General features: G+C 45.0%; 1 protein-coding gene across 7 annotated transcripts in view; it reads right to left on the bottom strand.

The window, feature by feature from the left end:
* Positions 1-22,676, bottom strand: part of ASPH (aspartate beta-hydroxylase) — a 674,605-nt gene that overhangs the window by 433,303 nt on the left and 218,626 nt on the right. For all 7 annotated transcript variants that reach the window (XM_078687254.1, XM_078687255.1, XM_078687258.1 and 4 more), the window contains one exon: positions 17,481-17,561. In XM_078687254.1, coding sequence (XP_078543380.1) covers positions 17,481-17,561 — 81 coding nt within the window. The remainder of the gene's footprint in view (positions 1-17,480; positions 17,562-22,676) is intronic.

Genomic DNA, 22,676 nt, shown 5'->3' with positions numbered 1-22,676 from the left:
TAACATGAATAAAATTATTAATGATTTGTGATATGTCGTGCTAATACAACCTAGATTAAACTTTACACGTGGGGGGACTAACATGTGTGCTCATAAACGTGCATAAATGTTGCATCTTTTTGTTCGTGCAAAAATAATAAAATAATTTATTGTTTTCGTTTTTGTCATTACTAACTGCTGCAAACTTAAATAAGCATGTGCTTGTTTTGCTTTTCCTTGTCTGTGTAATGTCATTTCTACTATTCTAGGTGCATATGGGTCTCATTGAAAAACGGAGACTGGTAAATATAAACGCTGCTTTATTTGTTTGCAATGGCTAGGTAACATTTTGATTAATAGGGTGGGTTAATTAATTAGTAAACCATGGGGTGGATACAGATTATACTTTATTTCTTACATTAATACTTTTCTTGTGTTTGTTTTATACTAGAAATCATAAGTTGCCTGCTTTTGAGGCCTAGCTATTTGAGCCGCAAAATAAAAGCTGATCTATAATTCTGCAGAAAGTCACGAGACGCCCATTCTGAATTAAAACGTTTATTGAAGCTGCATTCACAAAGCAAAAACTGATGAGCTGACATCATTCTGTCGGACATGGCCAAGGTCGAAAGTGAACTTTTTGTCAGTCTTTAACTTGGCATCCGCGGAAGTTGCACCGAAAGACTATGGAAGCTGCGACGATGACTTAATACAAAGTTGCTATCGCAGGAAGCCTCTGGCTTCACGTGGAAGAGACAATGGTCTTTGTAAGACATGATTTTGTGGAACTTTTTAAGAATCGGGTGACATGTCACTTGTCACTCTCAACCAATGGGATGTCGAGTATTTCTGAAAACTTTCCTTTGCTAGTTTAGTTAGCGTAGAAAGGTATAAAAAGTCATGCCCTTAGGGTTGGGCTGGCTGCTGCTTTCTGACTTTCCGATGAGGGTGATGTGCTGCTGGACTTTGCGTGGAGCACGTAAGAATCCTCAAAGAACTTTACTTTAATTTCTGTCTATTTAGCTCAGTTAGGGAAATAGGTTTTAGAAATGCTAAACTTTATATAATTTCTTTAAATTTGATTCAATTGCTTAAATTGTGTTTTTCCATATTTCTTACCATCATGCTTGCTTTATTGCAAATAAATTTCATTTATAAAACTTACAACTTATATACTTTAATTTAGAAAATAAAATCTTACTTTTGAAAAACAAGCTGGTCTTGATTATTTAGAAGTATAGGTTACCATTAGCTAGATCACGTCGCCTATGGTGGTCGTTTAAATGGTTGGGTTTTATTCTAATGACAATATTCTTTCTGCAAATGTATAAATATGTATATAGTGTGTAGATAATGTGTATATAGATTTATTCTGACCACCTGATTCAGTAGGCCCAAAATATATCAGGTTCATAAATGGGTCCATGTTTAGTATAGAATTTTGTTTATGGGTTATGAAGTTGGGTAGCGTAGTTTATGATATATTTTCTATAGCCCGCTGGATCAGAGCCTAAGTTATTTTTTATGTGATGACCTTTTAAAGTTCATTATGAACCTAAACGCACAGTTGCACTTTCTAACTCTTGTTCCTTTTTAGCTTTTTATAACTATTTCTTCAGCCACTCGGTAATGCGTTTTTGTTTTTTAATGTATTTCAGCACCCACGTTAACAAGCCTAAATTCATTACATAACAGATGAATTAACATGTAATTGCTTATGTTTTTAAGACTGGTCTATGTATTGAAACGATTTTAATAATTTAGCAATAAAAGTTTACTTACTTGCCCGGGCCCAAGCCACGAGGACACGGGTCTTAAGGCGAGGGGACATAATCGGCCTCAAACCAGTTTGAGATGGTGCGATAACCTGAGAACTGCACCCTGCTGTCCTAGCTAAGGTCCAAGCAGAACCCATCAGACTCCGCAGGACAAGCTGCGGTGCCCTGCATTCACTGGTGCTTAAATAAAACATTAACGCAGACAGGTGAAGCGGCTCATAATAGAAGCTTCTTTGGGAGGAAAGCAGCATGGACTCGCCCCACCAGAGCCCAGCAGCAGAATTAAGGAGCCCTGTATCTAGGACCCCCAATTAGATGAGGGAAGGTCAGGGGAAGAGAGTGCACCTACCGGAAGCTGCCTTCTTGCATGTGCTGTCATCAGGGGACACAGGAATGGAGTTCAGCTGAATAAAAGACACTGCTGGAACTGATTTCTCTGTACACCACTAGGATCCTGAAGGATTAATGCTAACAGTCGCAGCGAGCACTCAACACCTCCCTGTAGCCAGCCACCGCTCCTAGTATCTAGAGGCCATGGTGGTACCTATTGCAAACAGGGAGGTGGTGGTGAGCCCTGACCATTCAGAAGGTAAGCATTCATCTAAGGAGGTACCACCTGTATATCCAGAAGAAGGCGACTAACAGACTCAGGCGGGACACGTCAATAAAAGATATGCCAACGCCTACAAAACAGGGGAAACCAGATGGGGCAAACAGGTGGTCAGGCATACTAGTCAGGAAGGTATTAGCATCTCCCAAGACTTTCTGGAACTATTTCTATAGTAAATAAAGGATGAGATCAGTACAATCCGTACAGATCTTAAGAGTTACATCAAAGAAAGACATTCTGAAGGACATATTAGATCTCAGGACCCATGTAAACTAACGTGAACAGATTGTGGACACATGGAAAATCTAAAGCGCCTCAAGTGGAGCGAAGCCATCAGCCCGGACATCCCCACGTAAGCATGGGCATTATAAGTGAAGGAATCAAGCAAGAGGCTTCTCCTACCGCAACATGGTCGACGCTCTGCTCGCACTCACTACACCCCCGACGCTACACCGGGTGGTTCTTTTTCTCTACATTGCGCTGAAATTTTTAACAAAGCTTCTTTTAAAAATTGTAGTATTCCCTTTGTGTCCGACCCCTGATTATTTTATCCTGTGACTTGCACTTTAGACAGACTTTGCTCATTTTGCACTTATTTGGCACCACGCTCCTTGGAAACATTTATTGCCAACTTGCATACCTTATCCCCCACGATCCCCGGCGGCGCTGGGCAGAGCTGGTGAAGCCCCCGGGTCCCGGGCTCGTGACTTTCTGTGGCGGCCATCTTGGGTTGGGCCCCACGCGCTGAGCGCTCTAGTCGCCAGCATAAAAGGAGGGAATTCTAGTGAGGCGGGAGACTGCACTCACTACACCCCCGACGCTACACCGGGTGGTTCTTTTTCTCTACATTGCGCTGAAATTTTTAACAAAGCTCCTTTTAAAAATTGTAGTATTCCCTTTGTGTCCGACCCCTGATTATTTTATCCTGTGACTTGCACTTTAGACAGACTTTGCTCATTTTGCACTTACTTGGCACCACGCTCCTTGGAAACATTTATTGCCAACTTGCATACCTTATCCCCCACGATCCCCGGCGGCGCTGGGCAGAGCTGGTGAAGCCCCCGGGTCCCGGGCTCGTGACTTTCTGTGGCGGCCATCTTGGGTTGGGCCCCACGCGCTGAGCGCTCTAGTCGCCAGCATAAAAGGAGGGAATTCTAGTGAGGCGGGAGACTGCACTCACTACAACCCCGACGCTACACCGGGTGGTTCTTTTTTTCTACATTGCGCTGAAATTTTTAAGAAAGCTTCTTTTAAAAATTGTAGTATTCCCTTTGTGTCCGACCCCTGATTATTTTATCCTGTGACTTGCACTTTAGACAGACTTTGCTCATTTTGCACTTATTTGGCACCACGCTCCTTGGAAACATTTATTGCCAACTTGCATACCTTATCCCCCACGATCCCCGGCGGCGCTGGGCAGAGCTGGTGAAGCTGCCGGGTCCCGGGCTCGTGACTTTCTGTGGCGGCCATCTTGGTTTGGGCCCCACGCGCTGAGCGCTCTAGTCGCCAGCATAAAAGGAGGGAATTCTAGTGAGGCGGGAGACTGCACTCACTACACCCCCGACGCTACACCGGGTGGTTCTTTTTCTCTACATTGCGCTGAAAGTTTTAAGAAAGCTTCTTTTAAAAATTGTAGTATTCCCTTTGTGTCCGACCCCTGATTATTTTATCCTGTGACTTGCACTTTAGACAGACTTTGCTCATTTTGCACTTATTTGGCACCACGCTCCTTGGAAACATTTATTGCCAACTTGCATACCTTATCCCCCACGATCCCCGGCGGCGCTGGGCAGAGCTGGTGAAGCCCCCGGGTCCCGGGCTCGTGACTTTCTGTGGCGGCCATCTTGGGTTGGGCCCCACGCGCTGAGCGCTCTAGTCGCCAGCATAAAAGGAGGGAATTCTAGTGAGGCGGGAGACTGCACTCACTACACCCCCGACGCTACACCGGGTGGTTCTTTTTCTCTACATTGCGCTGAAATTTTTAACAAAGCTTCTTTTAAAAATTGTAGTATTCCCTTTGTGTCCGACCCCTGATTATTTTATCCTGTGACTTGCACTTTAGACAGACTTTGCTCATTTTGCACTTACTTGGCACCACGCTCCTTGGAAACATTTATTGCCAACTTGCATACCTTATCCCCCACGATCCCCGGCGGCGCTGGGCAGAGCTGGTGAAGCCCCCGGGTCCCGGGCTCGTGACTTTCTGTGGTGGCCATCTTGGGTTGGGCCCCACGCGCTGAGCGCTCTAGTCGCCAGCATAAAAGGAGGGAATTCTAGTGAGGTGGGAGACTGCACTCACTACACCCCCGACGCTACACCGGGTGGTTCTTTTTCTCTACATCGCGCTGAAATTTTTAACAAAGCTTCTTTTAAAAATTGTAGTATTCCCTTTGTGTCCGACCCCTGATTATTTTATCCTGTGACTTGCACTTTAGACAGACTTTGCTCATTTTGCACTTACTTGGCACCACGCTCCTTGGAAACATTTATTGACAACTTGCATACCTTATCCCCCACGATCCCCGGCGGCGCTGGGCAGAGCTGGTGAAGCCCCCGGGTCCCGGGCTCGTGACTTTCTGTGGCGGCCATCTTGGGATGGGCCCCACGCGCTGAGCGCTCTAGTCGCCAGCATAAAAACGGACTACCATGCCTCCGCGCAGCAGACGCGGTCGGCGGACGCACCAGAGCTGCGCCGGAGTCACGCCAGAGTCCAGCCCGTCTGCGCCCGTCCGCGCTCAGACGGGCGCAGGGGCTGGGAACTCTGGCTGTAGTATTATCTACTCTCGGGACGACCTATGCCCACTCAATGGGGGAACACAGTCCCTAGATACAACGACACTAGCCATACTAGATGAGCTCTCCATTCGAAACCATCGTATAGGTAAGATGACTCCTCTTCCCCACATTCTAAAACTGGCTAGCCTAAACACAAGGTCTCTTCAATGTCACAGTCTTGAGGTTTTCACTTTGCTTCAAGATGAAGATATAGATATCCTCACTCTGACCGAGACCTGGCTTGGGGAAAACTCTTTACCTGACATTATAGCGGCTGTACCATCAAGTTATGACATACACTGGCATAATCGTGTTGGGAACACCAGAGGTGGAGGAGTGGCAATTCTATTTAAAAAAACCCTAGCTATTACTAAAATCTTGGCAGAAACAGTGGACCTGGCCGACATGATCGCAGTAAAAATCATGTTTGAAAACACATGCTTAATCATAGTCACTGTCTATCGTCCACCTAACTCCACTTCAGCCTTTAATGAGTTATTCATGGCCAGCACCTCCGACATATGTTCACGCTATAAGAACATTGTAGTCACGGGGGATTTTAACTTACACTGGGACAAGGAGAGAAAAGAGCCAGCAGCCAGCTCTCTGGAGATAACAATGACCTCCCTAGGCTTTAGACAACTGGTAAACTCCCCCACACATACAAAGGGCAATACCCTTGACTTGATCTGGACCTTAGACCCCAAGGTCACTCTTACCAAAGTGCACCCTTGTATATGGTCTGACCACCCCCTTATCTACTGCGAGGTCCCCATTAATGGCAAACCTCCACAACCATCATCAAACATTATAAAAACCCGTCAGTGGAAAAAGGTAGATTCACAAACACTGACTATGTCACTCAGTAAACATCCATCCTCAGGCCCTAGACACGGACATAGACCAGGAGTACAGGGAGATAACAGATAGCTTGTCGAGAGCAATCGACCAGATTGCACCAGTAAGAATTCAAATAAAAAATGGTGATGGGAAAAGAGTCCCCTGGTTTACACCTGCCCTGAGAGACTACAGCAGAGAGCTACGTATCATCGAGAGAAACTGGAGGAATAAAAAAGATGAAGTATCCCGGGACCAATACAAGAAATCCCTTCGCATTTACAAAAGACATATACAGGAATCTAAAGCGTTATTTTATGAAACACGTATCAATAGAGAAGAAAATGTCCAGAAAGAGACCTTCAAAATTCTCACGGAACTTAGCAAGAGAACACAATTAGTTGCGATGCTTTCCTGACATATTTTTTAGAGAAAGTAGACATCATTCTGAAAGAAATAAAAAATACTGCCACTGATCCAACAGATCCACAACAAGTCAAAACCCCAGCAGGGATGTTTATGTCTAGCTTTCCGCTGATTGAACCACTAGACCTGGAACTCCTGATGAGGAATATTAAGTCAGGCTCCCCAGCGGACCCTTGCCCTCCGAGCGTGTTTCGCTTAGCCAGCCCCACTTTAGAAGATCACATCCTGTCCCTATTAAACAAATCCCTGGACATGGGGCAATTACCAGCTAGCTTCAAAGAAGCCCGTGTTAGGCCACTCATAGAGAAAGTGGGGTCAGACCCCAAAGTGCTAAAGAACTACCGACCGATATCCCAGCTGCCATTCCTGTCCAAAGTCTTGGAGCAGCACGTCCTGAAATCCCTATCGGTTTTCCTGGAATCCAACCAGCTGCTTCACGAAATGCAAGCGGGGTTCAGTGCTCACCACAGTACCGAGCTGGTTATGCTCTCAGTACTGGACGACCTCAGAGGTATGGCTGACGGGAAACATCCAAGCGCCCTGATACTTTTAGATCTGTCAGCGGCGTTTGATACCGTCAGCCATACCCTACTCCTGGAAAGGCTGACAGGATTGGGGTTTCGGGGTTCAGCTTATCTCTGGCTAGAATCATTCCTGTCTGGGAGAACGCAGAGGAGATGGGGTGTCAGGAGTGGGGGAACTCACATGTGGGGTACCGCAGGGCTCTGCCCTATCACCCCTCCTGTTCAACCTCTACCTACAACCACTTATAAGCGCCCTGGCAGAGATGGGTTGTCGCGTGTTCAACTACGCTGATGACACCCAACTGCTGTGGAGCATAGATGACACTGCACAGGCCCAGCTACAGGCGCAGAAAGTACTTAGGTATACTGTCAACTGGATGTCCAGGAATCTCCTGAAGATCAACCCGGAGAAAACCGAAGTGCTAATAGTGTCACATACTTGCTCCCCCTGGAGCGACCTATACTGGCCTCAGGAACTTGGCCCCACCCCCAACCCCGTCAACACGGTAAAAAGCCTGGGCATTAAGGTAGATAGTGCTCTTTCAATGGTGAGCCAGGTTTCCGCAGTGGTGGGAACCTGCAATGGGCTCATAAGACAACTGCGCAAACTAGTGCCGCTTCTTTCCCAGTCCATGCTCCGCACTGTAATTTCGGCCACCATACTGTCAAGGCTGGACTACGGAAACACACTTTACCTAGGTCTACCAAAGGTACTAACGAACCGACTGCAAGTGGTATTAAACGATGCGGCACAACTTATTTTTAAACTTCCAAGAAGATCACGTGCATCCCCATTGCTGCAGAGCCTCCACTGGCTGCCAGTAACGCAGAGATCCATATTCAAAAGCCTCTGCATAGCCCACAAGGCCATCTATGGACAAGCCCCAGCCTACATTAAGAAAAAACTAGAGATCTACCGACCTGAAAGACCTGAGATCCTCGGAGGCCCAATTACTGGTATGCCCCCCGATTTAGATTAGCAACAAAAGGTGGGAGATCTTTCTCGGCCTTACTGCCAAGATTTGGAATGAACTACCCGAAGCCTTACGTAAAGAAGGAAACCTGCTCCGCTTCAAAAAATCCCTTAAAACCATCTTATTTAGAGCAGCGGTAAATCATGTCTAGCTCCCCCACCGTTGTGTCACCGTCTAGGTTGTTGTGTCTGACAGTTCAAAAGCGCCCTGGGACCTGCAGGTGATTTGGCGCTATATAAGCTGACTATAACAATAACTTGACCAACCTCTTTCCGGCAAAATCACATCCCCAAAGGGCAACCCACGCCCGTCAGTTTTCAATTTCACCTCTAACCAAGTCACTCAAGAAGCACAGAAATAATGCCCTACGTGCATTGGCAAAATCCCCGGGGAACAGTGAGTGTTTAATGCTCTATCAAATGGCCCAAAAATCGTTCAATTCGGCTATAAGAAAAGATAAACGCTTACACGACAACCAATTCTGGTGTACGTTGGTATGGGAGAGTAAGAGCAGAAACTCCAGAAAATTTTGGGCCCTAATCAATCGGTCTAATGGCAGTACATCCATGTTGGGATCTGCAAACATCCAGGAATCAGACTGGGTCTCATTTCTAACGGACCACTTTAAGTCTCCTGTACATCCTGGGCTCATTGGAAGTAACATCCCAAACGATATTGATACAGGCCCTTGTATTAAGCGGAGTATACCAACCAAGTCCACTCACCCCGCTTACGAGGACCCGGAAGTGAAACAAGAAGGGGTTGCCAAAGCAATAACAAAAGCAAGAGCCGATGGTGCGCCAGGCCCTAATGGACTGCCACAGAGCCTGTTCAAATCGGACATTCCCTTCTGGTCAAGTACCCTAACAAACCTCTTCAACTACGCTCTGCGAACATCCACAATTCCTGATTCATGGCGGGGCGCCATTATCCACCCAATTTATAAATCAGGACCACATGCCTCACCCAACAACTATAGACTCATCGCCCTTTTGGATAATGAGGCAAAGCACTACGCAGGCCTACTCTTGGAACACTTGAGACTATGGGTAAAAGACCAGAACCTAATGCCGATGACCCAAACAGGGTTCACTGCCAACTCAGGGACTAGGACGAATCTGCTAGTAGTATCAACCATTGTCGACAACGCTTTTTTAACATCCAGGTCAGTGTTTAGTTGCTTTGTCGACTTCAAAGCAGCATTTGATTATGTGTCCCCAGGGCTGCCTTCTGGGTAAAATTACGGAAGTGGCGGATTCCAGAGCCTTTGTTAGAGGCCATTATCCAATTACACTCCCGTACCTGGGTCCGGCACACATCTCTCGCGGAAAATAATGACTACTAGGGGCGTGAAGCAGGGATGTGTTCTGGCCCCCCTTCTCTTCAACCTGTTTATAGCGGACCTCCCGACAACCTTGGACGAGACAAATAGCCACCCCCAAAGGTGGGAGGCCAATCGCTAAGCAACCTACTGTATGCTGACGACTTGGTTCTGCTTAGCCTTACGAAGGTTGGGCTACAAAGGCTCCTGGATAAACTGCTCAGTTATACGAAAACGAACCAGCTAGAGGTAAATTTAAAGACGCAAGTTGTCCCCTTTGGCAAAAAACGTTACACCGGCGGTGGGTGGTCATTTAACAACGTACCCCTTGTCATCGGCCAATCGTACAAATATCTAGGTGTCCATCTGGACTCTAGACGCAATCTCTTGAAGCAGCGTCAAGAGATCTTAGTTAAAGCCACGTCCTTAGCAGTGTCACTAGGCAAGCTCTCTAAAAAACTCTCAGGTCCAACTCTAATGCCCTTGTTAGAAGTAATGAGAGCTAAAATTGGCCCAACCTTATCATACGGCATGGAAACATTCAGGGGTAAACTGAACACCGCCTTGAACAGCCACACAACCAAAATCTATAAAAAAGTCCTCCAGTTGCCAAGGTCCGCTTCTGCTGCTCAGATAAGACTAGAGTTGGGTCTACTAAATTACGATGCCTCAGACACTGGGGTATACCTGAACCTCTGCCATAAACTGAGGCAGGCGGATCCAGGCACACTGGAATCCTTAGTCTGGTTAGAAATCTCCCGGAATAACTCAGGTGGAACGTTCGGTCGCCTCTTCACGGAAGCAATTCAGCAATTTTCAGCGAGTGAACTATGGGCGCTTAACCCCGGTCAGACAGCTTTTAAAACAGGTATTAAAAAATGTGTGAAACTGAAATCTCTTAGTATGGATAAAGCACATTTTTCAAAACGTAGCCACGCTTGGGCCCTGTTAAACTCATACAGTCGGTTAGTCCCTGCCTCTTACTTGGCCTGCACATACTCTTCTTAAACGCAGTTTTACCGCTATTAGAATGGGTAATTGGCGATTCCTGCAAGATTTACCTGCATGGCGACGCACGGCAGAGGTCGTAACTTGCAGAGGATGTGGCAAAGTAGCTGAAACTCTGACGCACGTGGTCTGCCTCTGCCCAGCCTTTAACTCCGAACGCAGGTCCAAACTTAAAGCCGATTGGAACAACCTGGGCGTCCGATCCTGCAGGCAAGCACTCATAGTGGCCTTGAACCCCGAAAATACCTCTTTAAACATAAAACTCACAAAATTCATTCAGCAGGCCTACCGCAACCTTAACCAAATCGGGTCCAGCTAACGCTCCCCTCCCCATTTTTTAATCCTGATATTCTTAACAATAGCTTTTAACCTTGAGGGGGGATAAAATGAAATCCTATCATTGAAATAGGACTGATGGCGGTTCTGCATGTACGGCATCATGGGCAACGGGTATTTTATAAAAGGGTTGACGGGAAAAGCATTTTCGCCTTGTGTATTTATTTCTTTTAAACAGTTCTGAATTAAGGAGGCCCAAGATTGGATTACCTCTTCTTTTATACTGTCGTATATTAACTGCTACATGCTTTCTTCTTGTTTTTAACAGTCGCTGTACATTGTGAACTATGCAACTTGTTTTAAAGATATATGTTTATATCTAAATAAAGATTTTTTTATTTGATTTGATTTGAGATTGTGGACACATGGTTGGACGGGACTCACCAACTAAGTATGAGACTGCTGGCACTGGAAGACAGCTATGATGAACTGGCACTAAAACAAGAAAATAGATACAGGCGTAACAATATACGAACTGGAGGCCTCCAGCTGGGAGCAGAAGGTCCAGACAGACAAACCTATGTCCAGAAACTCTTACACCATCTAAAGGGCTGCCCTGACGGCCCATCTATTCACCTGGATAGCAGTCATAAAACCAACCTGACAGCATAACACATTCTTAAAATGGGCAACGTCGTTTACGAGGACCATAAATTTACTTTCTAAAATGATACAGCTATACCCACATTTCAGAGGTGCCATAGCATGCAACAAATCATGGACCACCTCTGCAACCACAAGACCCCTTATCAATAGGGTTATCTGTTTTCGATTAACTTTGAGCGGCACGGTCAAAAGCCGAGGAGGAATTCCGACTGAAGAATAACAAAACCTAAATCTGTGCCAATGGCATATGGTGAAAATGAATTGCAGAACAGGTCCCAAACCGCGAACACCAATTGAAAAGCATGGGAGCCAACATTTGCCTTTTTCAAGAGATCTACTTGCTCTCAGCGTACCAGCATAGAATGCGGGTGAAATATTTCCCCGGACAGTATATTTCCTCCACTGCTACAAAGAGGTCAGGGGCAGTGACTATTTGGTCGGGACTTTCAATGAAGTAGACTACAGGGCTTCCCAGATGAAACAAAAAGGCAAACCCCTTGAAGTGGGAATCCAAAAGGCAAACCCCTTTAAGTAGGAATCGAAACTGGGGATCACAAATACATTCTCTTCCATGTTTACACATATAACAAGTATGTGGAGCTTTTCCTCAAACCAGCTACCTCCACAGGGTTGCAACATGCACAGAGAGAAATGCTCATTGGAAGGAACCTAAATATATTGAGGATAATGTGGTGGATAGGGTCCTTCAGAAATACGACAGGAATGGGTTGGCCTCTGGCGCATTCAAGGACTCACTGCGGGAGAGTGTGGTGCCTGATAGGTGTAGAGACATACAATAGCAGAGACACATTTTTACTTTCAGCTCAATTATGCACAAAGCTTACGCACTGCTATATCACTTCCTAGTACCAACACACCTAAGAGCAGCTGTTACTGGAGTGGCTAAAGGTCGGATCGCCTTGTCAGACATCGCACCCATCACTATCACAGTGGATGTGCACACTCTGCTTCATAGAGCGACCACGCGGTGGCTGAACACATTTTGGCTGCAGGATCCTGCCAATAGGACAGAGCTATAGCTCGAGATTGATCACGTCAAGGAATACACATATTGCAGGTGTGGGAGTGTAAACACACCAGTAGCCAGATTTCCTCCCCTCGGGCCTATCTACCTACTCCACCAGCACACATAAAAAATGTATGGTCGTAGTGCAACAACATCAAAACTTTTGCCATACAATATTTGAATATGTTTATGGTAAGAACAAAGATAAATCCAGATTTGTTGCCCTATATCTTGATCGTACTGGCAGCCAAACCATCTCACTTGGCTATTTTCTTCTATTTTTCTCCATCTGTCCTATTATGGACTCTTTCCCCTCCTCTGCAATGTAATCGTACGAGTCTCAGACTCATACTGTAACAGCAGTGCAAGAGAAAAGCACAACTGGGCTTGATCTGTCTTTTCCCCAATTCTCTCAAAAAATCCTGTAGGAACTTCCTCATGTTCTGTGCGTTTTGAGAGTGTTTATGATACAGCTTAAGTGTACAGTCTCTGAAAAGCATGCTGTTTGTCCGAGAGGCCATCCTCAAGATCCTATGGAGATGGGGCAAGTTCTGTTAGTATGACCCTCAGGCGAGCTCCACGAGCAGGTCACGAGGCTGCAGTTGAATACACACATACTATCGGATCATCAAAATTATCTTTCTCCTCCAGTACATGTCTGAAGAGAGCCTGATAAAAGCGTTCTATTTGGTCACCTTCCTCCTTTTCCCATGCATTTCATATCTGTATATTGTCACTGCATGTCCCATTCTGTAGATCAGTAACCCTTCAAGTCCTTCAGTTTCTCGGATATATTTTCAATTTTCGAATGAGCATCCTCCCGTGCCTTAACCATCACCGCAATGGATTCCTTAGAAATGTCTGGCATATTGGAGGTCATCTCTGTTCGCAGGACAGCCAACCATCAGCAAACATTATTCTTTGTTTCTCCTAGAGATCAGCCAGGCAGGTGTGTGTGGTAATTATATGCAAATAAAGTTTGACAGACCCTTAAAAAACACACAATGCCCAGGATGAGGAGAAATATTTTCAATGCTGTGAATATGAAAATGTCTTTGTATAATTTCCTGTGACAACTTGACCCTTTCAGGGAAGGGGATCACAGCACAATTATTTCAGTAAGGATCCACAGGTGGTCTGGATATCACGTTAGCTCATGGGAAATTTATTTTGTAGTCTTGTCTTTAGCTGCTTAGAGCAAAAGAAGCTGTGCTAATACTGGTAAACCTCATTTTCAATCCTAGAATACTTGAACTCAAAATGCAACATTACTTAAAATAGTTTAACAGGATAACTAACTGTTCTAATTCCATTCCAAGAATATTTTAGGGAAAGCCCATCCGCTCTGTCCACTGTAAATTTGTGTCCAAAATGCTATAGATTAGTGTCTTGGACCAACCCAAGCGAATGCTGCCCTGATGATTCAGCTGAGGCAAAAAAAGACCCCGTAATACACAAGAGAAGACAGTTTCACAAAGCTGAAAGGGGGATTCACCATTTTGGGTACATAGAACCCTGCAATAAATCTAATGTCACAGAGGATGTACCTAGAAAGGGAAGTGCAGAACTTTGGTAGAAGACTGAGAAGCTTTGGAGTTTTCCTAGTGTTGTCTAGGATTTGTCACAAATGACTAACCAGTTTATCCTTTAAACTCTATTTTGCCCACTAAAAGTAGTGAGTCTTACTCTTCAGATCTAGGATATAAATAACTCTTGCCTGATGCAACTACACATTTCTGCTTGCCTGAATACTGGAGAGAGTGGTCTCCTGCTCTGTCTTGAACTTCTACTACAGCATTTCAAGCATGACTAGTAATGCCAGTGTCCTTTAAGCTCCTGCACCAAAGCCTGCTTACTCTCGAGGCAGAAAGCCTTGAAACAGAGGCAGTTGTAGCCTGCCTGGGAGAAAACCGGTGAGCCAGCTGCTATGGAACACATCTTGTGGACCTAAAAGTAGAGTTGTCTGAACCCTGTTTCTACTGGGAAAAGAGGACAGTTTATTCAAGGTAACATTGCAACCAGATTCTGTGTATCTTGGCATTCTAAATAAATTTTACTGCTGGAGAATTGGAAGAACATTCCAAGCCCATCCAAAAAAGGATGCAACCTTGGTAGAGTCAACTTAGTGTTTTTCCCAGATTTTGGCAGGAAATAAGATACGAAAGCAGGAAGATAAAAATTAACCATCAACTTCAATCTATATTCAATCATGAGTTGGCTACGGAATATTTCTTGACTCTAGTCAACGACTTGGAGAACACTCACTTTCTATTTTGTGCATTTTCTACAAAAGAGAAGCGCAATTGGTTTTTCAATGTACTACAAGAAAGTGCTTCTATGTCAAGCTCCATGAACAATACAGTATGCAATTCAACACAAGTTTTATTTTTACAAAGATAAAAAATCCAATTTCTGCTTAGTCTTTTAACCTTTTACAGAGTTAGATACAGCAGACTAGCATCCATTAGAGTTTCTCGCTCTCAGTACCCATGAGAATTGAAATGTATTTGTGTATGGAATGTTTAAGAAGATGCATGTTCATAACATGCTTGCATGGAAAACTGAAGCAGTTGAGTGTAAGTCAATTTGGGCCCATAGCATTATGGCCATTACACGTGTTCAAAGACCAAGTTTAAGTCATGGAAAAAAGAGCAAGAAAGAGTAAAGTGGTGCTGTCAATATGTGAAAGGAAATAGTACAATATTCAGTTATTTAGTGCTAGGTCACTGCTTTCTGTGCCATTCACTTCAATTTCAGACGCACAACTTCCACATTCAAGGCTACCAGTGGCAAGATTCCTCTTGCATAATAGAGCAAGACCTTACAAACAGTTCAAATTTGCAATGCAATAGGTCTCGCATTTACTTGAGTTTGAGCTATTGGCATTGTAAATGACAATGTCTTTTATTTATGTTCTGGTTTTTAAAAGAGATAAATAAAAAGGAGTCATTTATAATGCCAATAGCTTAAACTCGCATAAATGCGAGACCAATTGCATTGCAAATGCTTGTTAATTGAGCACAGGCAGTAAGCGTACCACGAAGGATCCTACATGTAAGGTGGGTCTACTATTTACTAAGTTTGGGCAGCATAGAACCATCCAAAGGAGCAGAGCAACGTTGTGCCACTTGATTAAAGACAATCCGGCATACTACAATGTCAGGGTTTATGTTTTTATGGGGGGAGGGGTGTTATGTAGCGCAAATTCGACCAGAAGGTATCAGAGCGCTTTAAATGACCACCAGTTGTATTATAGACCGAAACAATTTTTTTTAAGGCACGGGGTGTTTAAGTTATTTGCCCAGAATCACAGGATGCTTTATGCGGCTCCGGCCAGACTCGAAACTGGTTCCACAGCTTCAAAGTCGGTCGCACTAGCAGTTAAGGCACATTGACCTCTGGCCTCTTTGACCTCCACAGCACTTTGCCTTTTTGGTCTCCCAAATCTTTCTCCTTCTCTCAAAGAACAGGTTTTCAGGGATGGGGCTGGGGCTTGGCAGCAATTACTGTCATTATGTTTTCAAAGGAATTAACCTCCAGGCTCTGGTCAGCACTGCTTCGAGGGCTAAATTCTCAGCAATTTCTTATGTCTCTTGTCCAGTGAGTTTCTACTCAGCATTTTTAGGTTTCTTTGATTTCTAAGGAGTTTAATTTCTTTCAGTAATGCCTGGTGTGGCTAAAAGCTTGGTTAGCCTATTGTGCATCGCACATAGTATGAGCCCGGATGTTCATCTCCGCCCTGAATCTAGTATTCCCGACCCAAGTGTAAAAGATCATATAGGATGGGTGGCGGGGGGGACCATGAGAGTCACGTGATTGGATGACACGCGGTAGACTAGTCCACATAGTGACCACGGGGCTGAGCCATGTGCCCGTCCAGTCTAGTTACTCAAATCCATATTCTCCCAGTCAGGAGTGAAACGATTCACTATTTGACCTGCAAATCTTCGGAATTTTTTGCACTCCACAAACTTTTCGGCTTTCATTCACTTCCTCCCAAAAAAGGTTTTTGGCGTGATACCCGTCATCTCGTACTTGGACTATTTTACACTAATCAAAACCGGTCCAGCTGGAAATAATATTTATACTAAAACCACTGTGCAGGATTTTTCTCTGTAAGGTTTCCTTTTGGATAGTTACCAAGTGCAACAGTATTGTGTAGGAAAATAACACGGAGATACCTCTTCGCGCAGGAACGGCAGTTATAAGGGGTATTATGCTTAGTCCACCCCCTTCTAAATTCTAGCATATTGGACCTGCCAGAATTGAATGCACTATAAACACTGGTAAACGCGGATGTTTGTGCAGTAAGCACATTCTGCACAATATGCCCATTTCCTGAACAAAACTTGAAATAAACGATATTATTGTATTTAATAAATGTTAAGCACCTTCTTGTCTAAATAAGAATGCATGCAACACCTGTTTTGTCATAAAATCACGATTTTAATGAAAATACGGCATTGTAGAATGACAAAAGTCTTTGCAGTCTTCATGGTGAAAGTTACTTTAACAAATTACGTGTGCTCCGAGTTGGGAGCGGGTGTGGGGCGAGGAGAGGCTCCCTGAGTGGACGAGTGCTCTGAGGGGGCTCAAGCGAGGAGAGGCTGCCCGTGCAAAACACAGAGTGCGCTTGGATCCTCCTGTCATCCTGTGACCCCAGGCGCCTCTGCGCTCAGTGCCTGCTTCACAGCTGTCCTGACGACTTTTCTTATCTGTTTGTTAAATAAACAAGCAGATCAGAATAGTCTTCAAGGCAGCTGCAAAGCAGGCAATGGTGTCAGGAGGGGTCGTCCAAAAAACAGACAGGGTGGTAACCAAAAACACTCTTTTCCAATGGGAAGCCAGCGTTTACCATAAACGCTGACACTACCCAATGGAACAGAGGGGCAGGGCTTGGAGTCCCCTTTAGAATTTTTTTCTAACAATATCTCTCGCAGAGCGAGGAGTGCTTTGCGCTCCAATGCCTAGCCGAGACCTAAAAACCGGTTACCAAAATACCAACCACACATTCATATCCGTCTATCCAAATTCCAGCTAGACTTATTTCCCACACATTGAAGGAATTAATACATCAACCTAACTCATGCCACATTTCTTCATTGACAGTTGGACGATGTTCGGATCTCCATTATTGCAGTCAGATATTTATTTACAGTCTATTTTTTTTCTTTCAGTCCATGTGAGGCTATACCTCACTAACCAGGTCAAAATGGTAAAAAAACAGAACTGTGTTATAGCCACCGAGTGACAGCTAAGATTTTACGTAAGAAACTCACCAGTTTCATCCGGATGAATAGGCTCCTCCGGCTCCTCTTCTGTTGATGTGGCTTGTACTACTTCCGGACCTTCCTTGAGTCCTGTAATCAGTTATACAATATAATTTAGCATTAAGCACTGTATTATTGAAGTATGCAAATAACCTAAAAGAACAAGGTACTTACCTTCGGTAATACCTTATATGGTAGAGACCATCTAGCTGCAGATTCCTTCCCTTCAATTATCCCCAAGCGTCAGACTGGATATGGACATTCTTGAGCAATACCCCTGCACACCAGTGGGTGGCACTGTTTGGCTCTGCCTCAGTGGAAATTAAGTGTGTGGTGTCTATATAGGTGGCATGCCAGCGCGCAGACATCCGTTTCTTTATGTGACCTATCCATGCCTGAATCGCAGAACCACTAAGAATGCTGATTAACTGGTGTGCATCACTAAAATCCTCATAAGGGGGACCCCATGCAGAAATCTTTTTGCAGAGTGGGAAAGATGGGAGGGTCAGTAAGGAATCTGCGATTAGACAGAGTCTCTACTAGATATGACATTACCGAAGTGAAGTAGCCTGCTAATCTGATAGAGCCTTCTAGCCACAGATTCCTTACCCTAGAACAGACACCCAAGCAATACCCATCTAGAGGTGGGACTGTGAATGGATTACACCAAAAAGTCCTGTAGGACCAAATAGACAGAATGCCCCTCACAATGGACCAGACCATCCTGGCAATAGTGCTTGGTGAATGTGAGTAAAGATGCCCAGGTTGCTGAATGATAGACATAGAGGATAGGGACTCTGCGAGCATGCGCAGTGGTCGCAGTCTTGGCTCTGGTGTAATGAGCACACAAACCCTCACAGGATTGCTTTTTGGCCAATGCATAGACAGCAGATATGTATGCAGAGCACTATCTATCGTGAGATGGTCAGTTTATGCACAGATTTTCTTTCCTTTGCCCAGAGATACTCAACGAACAGTTGATCATTCACCCGGAACGCTACAGTACGATCAAGGTAGAACAAGAACGCTCTTTTTGGGTCTCTCCTTTTCTTTAGAAGGGTGAGGCGGGTTAAAAAAAGTAGGAAAGGTGATACTTTAGCCTACATAGAAAAGAGCCACTTCAGAAGGAAGGAATCGTGGATTCTCAGAACCAATTTGAGTAGAATGTAGTGTAGGGAGGAAACAGAGTGCTTGCAGTTCACTGGCCCTGCTGGCCGATGTTATGGCCACCAGAAATGCTGTTAACCATAGTGGACAGTTGATCAGTGGCTCGAAGGCTGCACACACAAACGTTAAGACCAGATTGAGGTCCCAATGGGGCATAATGAATGGTGTAGGGGGAAATACGTGTTGTAGTCCCAACAGGTGACAAACAAAAAAGGTTCATTCAGAAATGGCAGAACGTTCTATATGGCAGACAAATAACCTTTAACTGTGCCCAGAGCACAGCCCTGCTGTGCCAGACTAAGAAAAAACAGGAAAACGTAGGATGAGGGTGAAGCAAGAAGGTCTATGATCTTGGATGCACATCACTTCACAAATTTGTCCCAGCGTCAGGAGTATACTGTCTTGGGGTAGGGATGCTGGGATGTCAAAATAACACCACAGACTTCGGGACGAAGGTCGAAGGCTTGCAATTTCTGTGGCTCAATCACCACGCATGAAGGTGGAGGGTTACAGGACCCTGGCTTGCTGTTGCGACAGAAGATCTTCCCAAGGGACATCTGTTTGGAGGACTGATGCTCATGTTCAGGAGTTTTGGAAATAAAACTCCCCATGCCCAATCTGGAGCCAAAAAAATGACTTGGGCCAGGTTGTTCCCAAACTTTTTGAAAACTCAGGAGAGGAGTGGTATCAGCAGAAAGGTGTACAGGAGGCCTGAGCTCCATTCGAGATGGAAAGTATCTCCGAGAGGAAGCCACCTTGGAAACTCCAGCGCGCAGTACTGCTGACATTGAGCTTTGTCAGCAGTGGCAAACACATCTAACCAAGGTTCTTCCGAGTTTAGGAAGAGAACTTGCACCACTTTCGAATGAAGATGCCATTTGTGATCTGCTAGGCATCGACGGCTGAGTTTGTCTGCTTTGGCGTTCAGAGAGTTCTCTAGACGTTGAACCACTCAGCAAAAGTCCTGACATTCCAGCCATGTCCTGAGATGCAGGTCATCTTGACACAAGGTTTAAAGCAGTACCTCATGGCAGTGGTGTTTTCCGTGAACACTTGAACTAGTCTTTCCTTGATTGAAGGAAGAAAGGCTTTTAATGCCAGTCAGATTGCCTGCAGATCCAGTAGGTTGATATGGAACTGGGACTCCACCAGAGACCAGATGCCTCTGATTGCCACCTCTCCCAGATGGCTGTCCCAGCCCATGAGTGAAGCATCTGTCACTACAGTTATCTCTGGGTGGGTCTGCCACTGACCCAATCACAGTGTGTCAGCCACCACTGCAGATCTTGTGCAGTCCCGCCCAGATCTGGACCATGTCAGAGATTCCCCTGAAGCTGCGCCCACTAGGACTTCAGGCCCCACTGCATATGCCAACGAGCATGTGGTAACAGGATGCAGGAGAACATGAGGTCTGGACTCATCATTCAGAAGGATATGCCCAAAACTCCTCTGTGTCAAGACAGCTCTGATGAAAGGGAGCGCCTGAGAGGGAGTCAGGAACGGCTTTAGCACATTTATAGTCCACCCCAGCCAGTGCAGCACGCCCACCGTAATCTGGAGGTGGGAGACTCCTGCCTGGGGCGAGCCTGCCTTCAACAGTCAATCAGCAAGGAAGGGGAAGACCGGAACCCTGACCCCTGCAGATGTTCTACAACCACTGCCATCACTTTGGTGACCACCTGAGGGGTGCTGGTATTGCCAAAGGAGAGCACATTGAGCTGAAGTGCTTGTAGACCACCGTGAACGCCGGTAGCGCCTATGGGCCGATAGGATGGGTATGGGAAATCGGCAAGTCCAGCACTATTATTCAGGCTCCGTGGTCCAGTGCAGACGGGACCTGAACCAACGTGAGTATCTTGAGCTTCTCCTTCAATAAGATGAGAAGGCACAGGTCTAGAATAGGACGGAGCCTCCGTCCTTTGTGGGCACCAGAAGGCAGACTGGGTTTGGCAGGGAGCAATGGATAGGCCCAAAGATCTAGCCGCAACCCTGCTATTTTTAAAGCACTCCAGCGCGGTGTCTGCCTTTTCTCCAAAAAAGCAAGGGCCATCAAAGGGCATGTTCGTAAGGGAAGCCTGGAAATCTCCCGAAAGTGAGATTCAGTTAGCTGAGAATGCTTTTATTAAAAAAAACTGTCAGTCCCACGCAGTTGTCCTAAGGCAGCTGGGCATTCCCTACATTACAGATAAAATTAAGCTATTCCCGCTCTTGCTGTTGCACTCAATTTGGACAACGGAGACTCCAATCCTAAATCAAAAAGTCATTGAGGACTGCTTGAAATTAGATGCAGCTCTTGACATACCTTGGATGTCATATGTCAAACAGACTTTGGAGGCAATAGGGCTCCCTGGTTTATTTTCCTCACCCCAGTCTTGTTTGGTCTGCAGTAAGTCAAAGCTGAAGCAGACCTTTCTGGCGAATGATGCTGAAAAAGGATTGGTGATTAATAAAAAATAAAGCTGCAGTTACCTCTTATAATTTAATCTCTTGGTACGTAGGTTTGCAACCTTATCTGTCTGCCATTCAGAATCAACAACTCCAAACCGCCAAGGATGGCGGAGTACGCTGCGCACTGTGCTGGTTGAGTCTGCTAGGACTCTATGCTTAAATAATCAAATTCAAACAATAAACAATGCAAGTGCAAAAATTCATCACATACTATTCCAGGCAACTGTAAATAAACTTCTGAACATACTTTTATGGCTTTTCTTGCAAAAAATGGTTAATTGTAGTTCAGTTTCTTCTTGACAATCAAATATGACAAATACAGGTGAAACAATTTACATTCATTGCAACACGATGAACATTCCATTACATTTGTAATACACTTTTTTTGTGGAAAATCATAACATCACAATTTTTTGCGGTGCCCGATGCATTTCGGGACGGATGTGTCCCTTACTCAGGGGCAATCTGGCTGAGCTCCGCTGCGCGCCAACTGCAACTGAATATTCAAGTTGACGTCTCCTGTAATGTGTGGATACGTCGTGGACAGTAAAGAAATTGCTGCTACCCGGCGCGGCGGACGCCGTGATGCTGGCCACTCAATCTACACGATGCTCGGTGCTCCGTTGTGTTTGCTCCCAGTGCATCAAACTCTCTCTGATTAGGAGATTAGGAGATCCTTCGGAACACTCAGCACGCAGGGGAGAGAGTGTAGCTGTAAACAAGCGAGACGTAATCATATTTGATTGTCAAGAAGAAACTGAACTACAATTAACCATTTTTTGCAAGAAAAGCCATAAAAGTATGTTCAGAAGTTTATTTACAGTTGCCTGGAATATTATGTGATGAATTTTTGCACTTGCATTGTTTGTTTGAATTTGATTATTTAAGCATAGAGTCCTAGCAGACTCAACCAGCACAGTGCGCAGCGTACTCCGCCATCCTTGGCGGTTTGTTTAGAGTTCTTGTTTGTTTAGCACTTGAGAGGCAGTAAGTGCGACGCTGCAGCACCTATGTAAAATAGTTTTTCAACTTGTTTGAAATTTTTCAGCACATTAAATATAGGGAGTGCGCTTCCAACCCTCTCTAATTCAGCATCAACAGCATCGCTTTGTCCTTACCAAGTCCTGTTTTAACTATTTGCCACTTATTTTGACTTTTCCCCAAACGCGTCACTCCCTGAAGGAGCAAGACCCTTTCCCATGTGATAGATCATCTGCCGAAACCACCCTGCAATTCGTGTTCTTTTGTTTGTTTTACAATGTCCCTAGGATGGGATCGATGGTACCGCTTCTTAAAAAGGTATCATTTTATACAATGCAGACCTGTGCTGAACTTTTTGCTACAACTTGATGGCCCTTTGGTCTGCCATACTGTGAATCTCTTCATATGGCAATTTCTAAAAATAAGAACAAGAGTTCAGAAGCGTTTGTTCTGCAAAATGTTCTTCTAATGTATGGTTTCATGAATGTTTAGCACTTTCTTGCGTAAGCTTTGCTTCTTGATTACTCAGTGCAACTGTTTTTAACACTCATGAATTGTCTTGCATGCTCTTAGCGTAGGCTTCCTGTATCTAAGTTATGGTGCCCTTTC

This window comes from Lissotriton helveticus, chromosome 4_1 (assembly GCF_964261635.1).
Source record: "Lissotriton helveticus chromosome 4_1, aLisHel1.1, whole genome shotgun sequence".
NCBI lineage: Eukaryota > Metazoa > Chordata > Amphibia > Caudata > Salamandridae > Lissotriton > Lissotriton helveticus.
The sequence above is the reverse complement of the archived record's forward strand: the minus strand, read 5'-3'. Positions and strand labels throughout refer to the sequence as shown.